This window comes from Megalobrama amblycephala, linkage group LG2 (assembly GCF_018812025.1).
Source record: "Megalobrama amblycephala isolate DHTTF-2021 linkage group LG2, ASM1881202v1, whole genome shotgun sequence".
Taxonomy (NCBI): domain Eukaryota; kingdom Metazoa; phylum Chordata; class Actinopteri; order Cypriniformes; family Xenocyprididae; genus Megalobrama; species Megalobrama amblycephala.
Genome location: NC_063045.1, coordinates 4958338 through 4972045, shown reverse-complemented (window position 1 = coordinate 4972045; position 13708 = coordinate 4958338). Strand labels below are relative to the sequence as shown.

General features: G+C 37.4%; 1 protein-coding gene across 8 annotated transcripts in view; it reads right to left on the bottom strand.

The window, feature by feature from the left end:
- The window catches only part of LOC125263253 (NACHT, LRR and PYD domains-containing protein 3-like), a 43508-nt gene that overhangs the window by 3349 nt on the left and 26451 nt on the right, over positions 1-13708 (bottom strand). For 2 of the 8 annotated variants that reach the window (XM_048182237.1, XM_048182238.1), the window contains exons 4-8: positions 10574-10747; positions 10295-10468; positions 10016-10189; positions 6887-7060; positions 6757-6803 (exon numbers count right to left, since the gene is read on the bottom strand). In XM_048182237.1, coding sequence (XP_048038194.1) covers positions 6757-6803; positions 6887-7060; positions 10016-10189; positions 10295-10468; positions 10574-10747 — 743 coding nt within the window. Of the gene's footprint in view, positions 1-6715; positions 6804-6886; positions 7061-10015; positions 10190-10294; positions 10469-10573; positions 10748-13708 lie in introns of those variants that run through there. The other 6 variants (XR_007183738.1, XM_048182239.1, XM_048182244.1 and 3 more) reach the window with 6 other exon arrangements.

Sequence of the window (13708 nt, the reverse complement as noted above, 5' to 3'; positions counted from 1 at the left end):
TTTTAGTTTTTGCTTTACAAGAGGAAGAGAAAAACCAAAGACAATAAATTTTGACAGAGATGCCCAATTCATGACCCTGAGCACCAACATTGTAAATACCAATAGAACAAAATCAAGAGTATGAGAATGTAAGTGTGTGGGGAAATCAATGTGCTGATGGTATTAGGGATGGGCATTTTTCCAAAATATTGTATTCGAATATTTGGGCTCGTAAAAAACTAATATTCGAATATTCGTTTATTTAAATGAGGTTAAACGAGAAAGACGTTATTGTTTTATATTTCATCAATATTTTGTAACCATTTCTGAACAAGCTTACGTTTAGGCAATATACACAACAAGCTTACATTATGTCTTAAGGTTTTCTTTTAGTTCAAAGCATTAAACAATATGTGTAAACAGAAAATATTAAGAACAAAAGCATTTAATCTCAAGCAGCACGAGCGGGAAAAATACTAATAAAGCAGACAGCGCCAGTTATTGTACAAAACGTACATAATACACTCGAGTCAGTATATGATTATCGTGTTTATATTGTTTCACATGTTCATGTTGGAAAAACAATAATATCCACATGCTCGGGTCAGAAAACAGCCGTGCTGACAGACGTTACAGAGACCCAAAGATAATACATAACTGTATGCTAAGCTAAGTTTCTAACAGTAGCACTGTTTTCTGTTCGTAAATATATCTCCCTCGACGAAACTTAAAGGAAGCATACGTCTCAAAATCATTTTGCTATCAGATAAGTTATCAACTTTGCTCACTCGGGGATATCTTACAGCTGCGCTTACCTGATTTTATGTGCTTTCTCATCATGGTGTTGATATTATGATAACTCGGTTTCATTAATTAATTTGATCAAAAGTAATTCCATTTTGTAAGATCATTTTCATCTAAGTCAGTGGTTCCCAAACTTTTTATCTTGGAGTACCCCCTGAAGGGATTACCATCCTTCTGGTACCCCCTCTCTTCCACTTCGACTGCAGTCACACCTTTGCCATTAAGGGACAATAATTTGCCCCCTAAATTGATTTTCCAGTGCATTTTTTTACCTTTATGAATAACTTTATAAAATAAATAATGTTTTAAATAAAAAATGTTCAATAGAGAAATATGCAATGATGGTAAAACTAAGTAAAACTTTTAAATATTAAACTAAAACTGCCAGTAGGTGGCAGCAAGTCACTGTTTTTATGAGTGAATCATCGAGTCATTCATTCAGTAACGAATGGCTGTGAATGAATCATTGAATCATTGACTCTCACGATTCGTTCAAAGCCGCAGAATTGTTCACGAAACACAGGCGTGTGTTGTAGTTCTGCTGTGGTTTTCGTCAGAACTATTATTTCACTGCAAAATAGAGTAAATACTGAGTACTGTGTTTAAAATGTAGGCTACAATTTTATTTTTTTTGACCTGTTGTATAATAATGTCACGTTTGCAGTCATTGGATATTTGGGAACAATTGCATTCTTGCTCGTTATCATCATTAAATACAAGAACTCACACAAGGTATGTTTTTGTATCGGAGAAAGTTTGAGTCTTAAATCGAAATGAATCCATTATCTGTGTCTGTATTTGTTCATGCGAGTAATGCTAAATCTCCACTTTTACAAAGGTGCATTGTCGAGAACGGCAGTAATTTAGCCGATTTAAGCAGCAGACTGCGCACAATCAATCATATGCATGCTGCTTGTGGATACAGTCATTTTTGACTGCAAATGATGAGGTAATCTGATTAAATGTACTGGATTTACGACATTTTGGCAATTAGAAATACATGCTAGATTTTAATATTATTTTAAGGTAGAATTAAATGAACTACTCAGCATTTTGTTCGCGTACCCCCTATTGTCACCTCACGTACCCCCAGGGGTACGCGTACCCCAGTTTGGGAACCACTGATCTAAGTAATTCCAAACTTTGCGAGGCAGACGACATTATGTGACTATCAAATAAAATAAACTTGTTAAACACGCTCCACAGCGCCACCCGGTGCATTTAGTTATAACTGCGAGTTTTAGTGCTTAGGATTTATAATGGATTCACTGCATTTATGGCCAGCAAAGCAACATAGTAAAATTCAAATAGTATTTTTATTTTTCGAATATTAATTACAGAACGAATATTTGACTATTTGTGCACATCCCTAGATGGGATACATCAAAATAATCCAACACAGACATAAAGTCTTTTTCAGAAGTACAATCAGAATCGACATGTATGTTAAAGTCACCTAGAATTATGATTCTGTCATGCTAGACACATGTGAGAGAGAGAAGTTCAGTCAATTCAGAGAGAAAGTTTGTGTTATACTCTTCTATAAATCAACAGAATCAGAAGTGCAGCAGGGCTTAAATCCTGAGCCTGAACTTTGGAATTCTGAAAATAATTTTCCTTCAAACTCCAAAAAAAAAAAAATCAATATATATATATATATATATATATATATATATATATATATCGGACGAACCGTAGCCGTGATAAACATTTCATATACATCTATTTCTCATGGCCATAAGTTGTGTAAATGTGTAAACAACCTGCGCTACCATAGCAACCTGGAATTATCAGAAATGGACACGACTATAATAATATTTTTTAATTTAGAAAAAGAATTAAGAAATTATTATATTAACATAACATATTATATTGCGCGCAATGTTGCTTAGACAGCATTCAAATGAAGTTTATCAATAAATGTTTAAATGTTGTACATTTTTTTTTTAATCTCATCTAACAGTCTTTTAAATCCATTCACTGATCATTTATTTTTTATTTAAAGGTGCCCTCGAATGAAAAATTGAATTTATCTTGGCATAGTTGAATAACAAGAGTTCAGTACATGGAAAAGACATACACTGAGTTTCAAACCCCATTGCTTCCTCTTTCTTATGTAAATCTCATTTGTTTAAAAGACTTCCGGAAAACACGCGGATCTCAACATAACACCGACTGTTACGTAACAGTCGGGATCATTAATATGTACGCCCCAAATATTTGCATATGCCAGCCCATGTTCGAGCATAAGACAAGGAAAGGCAGTATTAACGTCTGGATCTGTGCACAGACAAGGTAAGCAAGCAAGAACAACAGCGAAAAATGGCAGATGGAGCAATAATAACTGACATGATCCATGATAACATGATATTTTTAGTGATATTTGTAAATTGTGTTTCTAAATGTTTCGTTAGCATGTTGTTAATGTACTGTTAAATGAGGTTAAAGTTACCATTGTTTATTACTGTGTTCACGGAGACAAGAGCAGTCGCTATTTTCTTTTTTAAACACTTGCAGTCTGTATAATTCATAAACACAACTTCATTCTTTATAAATCTCTCCAACAGTGTAGCATTAGCCGTTAGTCACAGAGTATAGCCTCAAACTCACACAGAATCAAACGTTAACATCAAAATAAATACTTTACTCACATAATTCGAAGCATGCACACCGCATGCATGACGAACATCTTGTAAAGATCCATTTGAGGGTTATATTAGCTGTGTGAACTTTGTAAATGCGCTGTAATATAGTCGAGAGCTCGTGAGGCAGGGGGCACACGAATTAAAGGGGCGGCGCGTTGAAAAAATCAGTGTATAGTTAATGATGCCCCAAAATAGGCAGTTAAAAAAATTAATAAAAAAAATCTATGGGGTATTTTGCGCTGAAACTTCACAGACACATTCAGGAGACACCTTAGACTTATATTACATTTTGTGAAAAAGCATTCTTGGGCACCTTTAATGTTTATATTATTATTTGTTACATTTGTACATTTATTTGCTTTATTTTCCCCTTCATTTCCCATATTACTGTAAATGCCCATTCATGGCAATAAAGTTTTGAGTTTATGATTGTTTCTGTAGCCTATTTCTGACTACAGTAGCTTAAATGAGCGTCTGTTTTTTACTTGTAGCCCCTCGTGCCTGTGAAATATTTAGTTTATTACTCGTATATAACCCATGAAAGCTTTATTTATGATTTTATTTTATTTCTGTAGACACACAGGAATTTTACAGGAAGTTCATTTATGGGAATTTATATAGGTTAATAATCATTCCTTAATTCCACCCTTATTTTCATTCTTAATTAAAAATATATTTCATTTCTGAAAATTCCAGTTTGCTATGGTTGCACAGGTTGTTTACATATTTAACTCGTAGCAACGAGAAATAGATGTCGTTCTCCCACCATTTGATCTCGAGGCCACGACTTTACATCACATGGCCACGACAAAATGAACAGAACATGTCCCCTCACGGTCACCGTAGTTTAAAGTCACCTATTGTTATGATTCTGTCATGCTGGTCACATGTGAGAGTGAGAAGTTCAGTCAATTCAGAGAGAAAGTTTGTGTTATACTCTTCTATAAATCAACAGAATCAGAAGTGCAGCAGGACTAGCGAGTTTAAATGATAGACATTCAAAGCTAGAAACATCAATAACATCATATTTGATCATTTTATAATTGTTCTTAAAGAGCACAGCCAGACCACCACCTCTGCCAGTGAGACGAGGTCTTGTCAGAGAACTATATCCAGGTGGGGTTAAAGGTTAAGCTCAATGAAATCATCAGACATTTGCCAGGTTTCAGTTAGAAATAGTAAATCCAGATTTCTCTCAACTATAATGTCATTCAGCAGCGTTCGCTTGCCTGTCAAGCAGCGAGTGTTCAAAAGAGCACAGTTGTGTCTCTGGTTAAAGGGATGGTTCACCCAAAAATGAAAATTACCCCATGATTTACTCACCCTCAAGCCATCCTAGGTGTATATGACATTATTCTCTCAGACGAATACATTCAGAGTTATATTAAATAATGTCCAATGTTTATAATGGGAGTGGATGGTGGCCCAAATTTGAAGCCTAAATAATTGCAAAATAATTGGGGTCGAAGCAGCAGGCAGGCAGCAGGCAGAAAACAATAGTTCATGAAACAATGCAAAGGGTCAGAGATAGGCAGCAATAATCCACAAGAGAGAGAACAGTCCAAGGTCAAACACAGTAATCCAACAAGCGAAAATAGAATGCTCAGAAATGTCAGCCAGGGCAAGAACAAGACTTTGCAACGTGTCTGTGTGAAATGGCCTCTTAAATAGTTCAGGTAACAAGGTGCAGCTGGGCTTGTGATCAGAGCCAGGTACGGGGCTTCTGGGAAATGGAGTGAAAGTCATTATTTCGGTGATGGCGACCTCTGGTGACGATCGGGAGGAACCACAGAGGCCGGATTCATTACACCATCATACGCGCGTTCATGAGAAAGTGGCGTCCCAGCTTATGATGTAAGACATAGGGACGGGAATTTTTCTGAAATATTGTATTAGAATATTTGGGCTCATAAAAAAACTAATATATTCAAATCATTTAAATGACGTTAAAAGAGAAAGACGTTATTTTTTATATTCATCAAGTTTTTGTAATCATTTCTGAACAAGCTTACAATTAGGCAATATACACAACAAGCTTACATTATATCTTAAGCTTTTCTTTTAGTTCAAAGCATTAAACAATATGTGCAAACAAAATATATAAAGAACAAAAATTATTTAAAGCTCAAGCAGCACAAACGGGAAAAACACTAATAACCCAGCAAACACGGGACGTCCCCCGGACGTTGTGAACGTCCATTTAGGTCCGCAGTAGGTCCGCTTTGTAACGTTCGCTGGCAGACGTTCTGAGGACATTCAAGTCCTTGCCAGTTTGCAAAAGTCCTACTGACGTCCCTCATCTGGTATATCCTTAACAACATTTGCAAAAACCAGTCGCCCATGCGTTGCCTTTTATCAACAGACCTGACACCTTTTGCAACTCAGACAAAGGACAAATTAAACTAAACCTATTGGATTTAAAATGGGTCATGTTCCTTAAAAATCCCTTTAAATATGATAATGGATTTTACAGAAACCATGACTGTTTTGTTGTGCAGGTTGATATTATGGTTTTACTGCAAGTAAAAATAGTAGGTCTATTTGAATTCGGGTCATTCTACAGAAACGTCCACTTTTGGTATGACAAAATGTCTTGCAATGTATTTCTTTTTCTAACATTTAGACTACATTATTATATTACACATTGACTTTATGAATACAAATGGCAGCATAATGAATTTTTATATATTTATTTGCATTTATTTAAAGACAGCATGTACCCTTTTTTTTTTTTTGGTCACTGGTTACTTTATTCTCTGGCATTTTAAAACGTGTTTATGAAATATTATTTCTCAATTTTTTTCAGCTCATGCACTAAGAGTTACAGAATAATAATGATAATGCAAAAAATAAGGAGATTGTGTGTGTTTTTTTTCTATCAGGTTAGTTAAAAGTGTGATTGAATGATGTTAAAGGTGCCCTAGAACTTTTTTTTAAAAGATGTAATATAAGTCTAAGGTGTCCCCTGAATGTGTCTGTGAAGTTTCAGCTCAAAATACCCCATAGATTTTTTTTAATTCATTTTTTTAACTGCCTATTTTGGGGCATCATTAAATATGAGCCGATTCATGCTGCGGCCCCTTTAAATCTGGCGCTTTAAAACCACCACTGCTTTGTTCATTCAGAACGCAGAAACAATATTCTCATGTCCCACACATTCGGCCACCTCCAACAGCACATCTTCCACAGGCTCTCCAGCATTCATGACACACCTGATGCTGTGACGGAGTGACAGAGATGACGCCTACACACTCACGTGTGATGCCATCTCAGTGTGTGTGTGTGTGTGTGTGTGTGAGTTTGAGAGAGTGTGTGTTTGTAGACCTACACTTTCGTAGTCCTGCTGTCATCATGACCTCTCCTCCATGATCCACACTATGAACACACAAACACACATTAACGTAGATCTGCATCATTCACACACACGTTCAGTTTGTCATTATTAGTGTTTGACATACTTGAGTATCTGCAGTTTATAGTTTGAATCCTCCAGTTTGAGGTTGAGCAGCTGCACTCCTGATCGTCCTGGGTGATTGTAGCTCAGATCCAGCTCTCTCAGGTGTGAGGGGTTTGAACTCAGAGCTGAAGACACATAACCACAGCCTTCCTCTGTCACCATACAGCCAGACAACCTGCAGACACACACAGATCATCTACAGACACACACAGTCAGATCATCTACAGACACACACAGTCAGATCATCTACAGACACACACACTCAGGTCAGATCATTTACAGACACACACAGTCAGATCATCTACAGACACACACAGGCGGACCATGTTGAAAATCCCTATGAGACTGTTGATGTCACTGAAGCCCCGCCCACTTTGACAACTGCAGCCGGTTGTGACCTGTTGTGCAGTATCCTAAGAGTCATTTACATGGTCCTTCGAGCCAGAGCTGAGTGTTCCAATTGACCAAGATCGATCAATTAGCCAATGCCATGTATCATCTTGTCGACAGTCTATCTTGAGGACTATGAGAGGACACTTCCTAGTTCGAAGCCCTCTCGTACCAGTCCTTCAGTTTCCTCAGCCCCAGTCTAGAGCAGTACCTGATCTTATTCTGAATCTTGTGGCTCTCTCTTACTGGAGATGAAGGAGCTTGTTATGGAATTGGGCCAAAGTGTGAAGCAGATAAATAGTAAAGTTAATTGTATGTGCTCTTCAGGGATCATATGGTCCTGTTGAACTTGATGGTAATTCCATTAGGAGAGAGTTGCATGAATTTTGTGATGCCTCTGAACAAGCTTATGGGTCAGTAGCCTACCTGAGCATTGTAAACCATGAGAGTGAAGTTCTAGTCTCCTCTGTGATGGCACAATCAAGAGTTGCCCCTCCTAAAACAAATTCCATACCTCATCTTGAATTGTGTGCTGTCCTCACCGGGGTTCAGTTAGCAAATTTGTTGCAGAGGGAACTTAATCTGCTTATTCAGCAAACAAAACTGTGGTCTGATTCAATGACTGTCCTCAACTGGACTCATTCTGATTAGGGATGTCGACTTACACAAATTTCCATGATTGATCACTGTTTAAATTAACGATCAATTAATCGATTAATCGCTAACTTTAATACTGCAATATGCGTCTACTGTAGTGGCATATAACCAACATCATGACAGGGTGTGCAAATGCTGCTCAAAACGCCATGTTCCTCAACAAAGAATGACAAGGGATTTTAATCTAAATAAAGGGCTAGTAGGATTGTAAAATGAGTCGATGTGATTAATCATATATTAAATTAAATATTTAATAATCAAATATAACGACTAATACAACCTGTCAACAACGCCGCCTCAGGTGCGTGCTTGTCAGAATGTGTACTGTTGTGAACACACAACGCACTTAAAAATGGCATCTAAACCCAATGAATTCACAACGATTTATTAAAATAGTTTTCTCATTGATGTTATGTAATATGACAGTCCCAATCATAGTCTTTATTAGTTGTGCATTGCTATTTGAGCTGCGTGCGCTGAAGCTGATCAAGGCACGCATTAATTATTAACCAAATGCATCCTATATGAGATAAATCAGATAGCCTATAGATAGGCCTGCACAAAATAAACAAAATATTACAACTTACATTTGCACAAAACAAAAGGCTGTGAATGCGCAAACTTACAGTCATGATGAAGGTGCAACTCTAGCTGTAAAATGGTCCCAAACATAACTCCGGCGCATTTGCTTCTTTTTCCCCGTGTCTGCTTTACATGTTTCGCGGTTGAACAGCATACATGCTCATGAACATGCTTAATTGACGATTGATTAGTTTTATCAATTAAATGTATTATCAACAAATACTCAATCGTCGATTAATCGACGACATCCCTAATTCTGATACATGTCGCTACAGTAATTGTTGCTAATCGCATTACTGAAATCCTAGAACAGGGGTCTCCAAACTCAGTCCTGGAGGGCCACTGTCCTGCAGAGTTTGGGGTTGGAGCTAAACTCTGCAGGACAGTGGCCCTCCAGGACTAAGTTTGGAGACTCCAGTCCTAGAGCACTTTACTCATGAATAATGGCGCTATGTTGACACGAACAGCAATCCAGCTGATGACATCACCAGAGGCAAGAGCCTTACTGATCTAGCCAAGCTTAACCATTGGTGTCAAGGCCCTTCTTTCCTTTATTCTGACCAAGATCAGTGGCCAAGATTCCCTGACAGGATTGAGAACTCAATTGATGCTGCAGAGCTAAGAAAGCCTTTGTTCTGTGGCATCACTAATGCTGAAGAGAACCCTTTGACTTTAAATGTTCAGCAATATGAATCATGTAATGAGCTCACTCTTCTCTTGACAAGACTCAGATTCAACTTCTCCTCTTGCAACAGACCCAAAGAAAGGATTTTGAAAGGAGGTGGAGTTTTTTCCCCATCCTTTCCGAACTGTATGAAAGATTATTTTATAGAAGGTTCGAGTGGTGTGTGTATGGGAGGAAATGGAAACAAGCTGGCATTGTGTGTCCACAGGCGCGGAGCAAGCGTATTCAGTTCATTCCTATGGAAGCTGAGCATCTTCAGGCTCGTGAGAGTGAAGTTCAACATCCATAAGAATGAGTTGAAAACGCTCATTCTGCTCTGCACCGTATACGCACACGCAGCGTCATCTCGCAACTGCGGTTAAAAATAAGCTCAGAATCGATTCTGAAATTCTCAGAATTGATCCAGAATCGTTGAAGAGAGAATCACGATGCATCCATTTTTTTTCTCCCAGCCCTACCCCTTATGCTCCACATTTTGGAGGAATGTGGGTGAGGGAAATCCAATCTATCAAGGCTGCACTTCGAGCTACTTTAGGAAGTTGTAACGGAAGAGGTTCCAACAACTGTATTTGGCAAAGTTGAAGAAATATAGAATTCTAAACCTTTAGGATATGTCTCTTCTAGTGCACATGATTTGGATACTGCTACTCCCAATTTGCTCAATTTTGCCCAATTTGCTGACACACACACACACACACACACACACACACACACACACACACACACACACACACACACACACACAGATCATCTACAGACACACATGAACATTATGGCCATCTGACTGTAAAATATTTCTAATATGTTCTTAAATACCTCAGGATCTGCAGCTGACAGTTTGGACTCTTCAGTCCATCAGAAATGAAGTTGACACCAGAGTCCTGTAGGTCACTGTTATTCAGATCCAGCTCTCTCAGGACAGAGTTTGAGGATTGTAGAGCTGAAGACAAACTGTCACAACACCAAGCAGTGAGATTACAGAGAGCAAGTCTGAAAGAGAGCAGAAGAAACACATCAACAGTCAAATCATCTACAGACACACATGAACATTGTAACCGTCTGACTGTACTTTATCCATTATATGTTCTTAAATACCTCAGGATCTGCAGCTGACAGTTTGGACTCTTCAGTCCATCAGAAATGAAGCTGACACCAGAGTCCTGTAGGTCATTGTTACTCAGATCCAGCTCTCTCAGGACAAAGTTTGAGGATTGTAGAGCTGAAGACACAATTTCACAACGCTGAGCAGTGAGATTACAGCCAGCAAGTCTGAAAGAGAGCAGAAGAAACACATCAACAGTCAAATCATCTACAGACACACATTAACATTGTGACCGTCTGACTGTAGTTTATCCATTATATGTTCTTAAATACCTCAGGATCTGCAGCTGACAGTTTGGACTCTTCAGACCATCAGAAATGAAGCTGACACCAGAGTCCTGTAGGTCATTGTTACTCAGATCCAGCTCTCTCAGGACAGAGTTTGAGGATTGTAGAGCTGAAGACAAACTGTCACAACACTGAGGAGTGAGATTACAGCCAGAAAATCTGGAAGAGATGAAATATTAAAATAAATAAATAAAACAATAAGACATGTACAGTGGGTTTCCAGTTTTCTGGCCTCAGGAACGTAGGATGCCATGATCTGAACACTGAATCACAATACAATGAGCTCCTGAGAGTGCGATAATCTGATCACTTTATCATTCAGATTAATATCTGAAATCAGATGAGCTCCTGACTGTTTCTTCAGAATATTAGAAATTTTGAAAAATGTAGTAAAGTTTTCTGAGGGTATAAAATATAAAAGTTTTGAGAGACTCTCCAGACAGCTGTGCATTTACTTATTTACCATTATTTACTGGATTAAATCGTTATTGCCAAATTGTTAATTTGATAAGTATTTTTATTTTCCCACTATTTGGTGGTTCAGTTGTATTAGTTTGAGTCAATGGTGTTCACAGGCACAGTAACTTGCTTAACACAGTAACTTGTTAGGGGTTGCACGACTAATCGACTTTAATACTCTGCCATGACGCTTTAAACATGACGCCGACTAGTCGCTGGTCATGGCCTATAAAGGGCACAACAGGATCAGAAATCTGTGAAGTCCACATTTATGCTCCATATCAAACAGTTAATGACAAATAAATGCAATCTTCAAGAGCGCTCCACAAGACATGATTGATTATACCATCTGGATTCTCAATATTGATCGGATGAATGTAGAATTAACTAATGTGTTCATATAAATGTAATCTTTACTGTGCTACTTTATCTGTCTGATTTAGAAAGAGCAGAAATCTGTGAGAAATATAATGACCTAAAGACAAAAGAACTGTTGTGAACATGGAGTATGGCACATCATTATTAGTACACATCTGGCTGTCTTTATATAGTTTTAATGTGGGATTGTAAGGGGCGGGTAGAGATGGACTAAATACTCTTCAGACTAACAACATACTGTATTGCAGTAGATGTAAGGATTAAACTATCATATTAAACACAGGCTCTATTTGATTACATTTTGTGCATTTATTATTGTACATTTCTAATAGCTCATTTGTTTATTAATGACATCATCATCGACTAGTTGACATCGACTTGACTTTAATCACATAAATGTCGACTTTTAAAAAAATCTGAAGTCAGTCAACCCCTACTGCATGTTGGGAATGAAACTCTCTGAGAGCTGCTTAAAGCTGCTGTCCGTAACTTTTTTTGGTTAAAAATATTCCAAAATGAATTTTTGAGCAAAGCCATAACCAATCACTGTTCAAAACTATCTCCTTACCTTAGCTTGATTCACAACGGTAAGCTTGTAATAATGTTTTATGATCTGATTGATACTGGTATGAATTCATGGAAAATACGAGTTTGCTGACGTTTGTCTTTGCGTCATTACGTCACGTCAGTAAACAGAAAGGAGTCCTGGCTAGTAGGCTATATGGCGTGTGCGGTGGATACTCCTGTAGCGCATCATTTGTAGCCTCTTCTTACAGCAGCTGGAATGGATTTAAACTTGGGATGGTGGCTTGTAATCCAGAAAGTTCAAAACGACAATCATCACTGACAACTGTGGTAAAAAGTAAAAGACTTCAGACTGCGGAGAGCCAGTAAAAAAGAAAGCGACCGGGCTTGTGCAAAAAGCGAATAAATGTCGGCAGGGCTTTTGAAAGGTGGCGTGACCAAAGGGAGATGGCTATTTTTCTGCTGGACAGGTTAAGACATTTCAATTGTTCACTGGGTAATAAGGTTACAGTAGCACACGTTCTCGCTTAATCCATAGTTATGAATAACGATAATACGAACTACATACACAGTCACGCAAAGTTGATGTTTTTAACATTAACAGTTCCAGTACAAAGTATAATGATTTGCACCATTGACAGCGTGATTTATTGTAAAACTTTTTTTCAGTTTGTCAGAACAAAAGTGGGTGACATGTTACTTCTTCAGATGACATTTTCTGGTGAAACTTCTTATTTTTGGACACATACAAGACGTTGAATCTGTAATTGCGATGTCCACTTACATTATTCTGTGTGCACAAGAAAACTTAAGTTAGATAACATAAGTTAACTTAAAGTTTTTTTTTCCAGTGTTTAATTTTAGTTTTAGTATAACATAATACCATGCATATTTATATTTTTATTTATTTAAAGCAACTAAACCAATGTATATTTGGCATGCAAGGTTTAATGCTATAGAAGTGCAATAGAAGTTTTTCAGAAAGAGTGTTTTCAGCTTGTTTGTTTTGATATAACAATATGGCATGCAGTCGCTTCAAATAATGGCATAAAGCTATTCAAAACATCATTTAGTGTAAATTGTGATCATTGTAATTAATAATCGCAATTACAATTTCAGAGGAATAATCAACGATTATGATTTTTGTCATAATCATGCAGCCCTACTAGACCATGACAAAAACATTAATAATTCTGATAACCTGCAATTCTAATGTAAATTATTTGCTGTTTTGTTTGTATAATCACTCCAGTGAACTAGCTGTTGTTGTGTTTGTATTAATTTTGATGAACACAATAAAGAGTTGGGACATGTGGGCTTTTCTTTGTTCTTTTTACAGAGTTATTTCTAAAACTCAGTGAGATTTACATCACAGTTTAGAGTTCTCTAGAATGAGTGGCCAACTAGTGCTTATTCCTGGGTTTACCATCATTACAAAGTTGCTTGTCACTCAAAAAGAGTATTTGATGGAAGCAAACTGCCAAAATGACTCTTTTCTACTTCCTCCTGATTACTTCTGGAAGCAGAACAGCAGCGGTGAGCAATGAGGAGACGAGGAGAGAGTTGCAATGACATCAGCCGATCAAAACAGACGTCATTTATCATAAACCGAGCGTTTCTGACAGACGGTCACAATGAGGGTGGAGAAATTCATGTTTTGAACATGTTTTGTGCAAAAATATCTAAACATTCTTAAATCAAGATAAATTTACTTCAGGAGAAAAGTGACATAAAGTCTTATTTTCTGAAAAGAAAAAA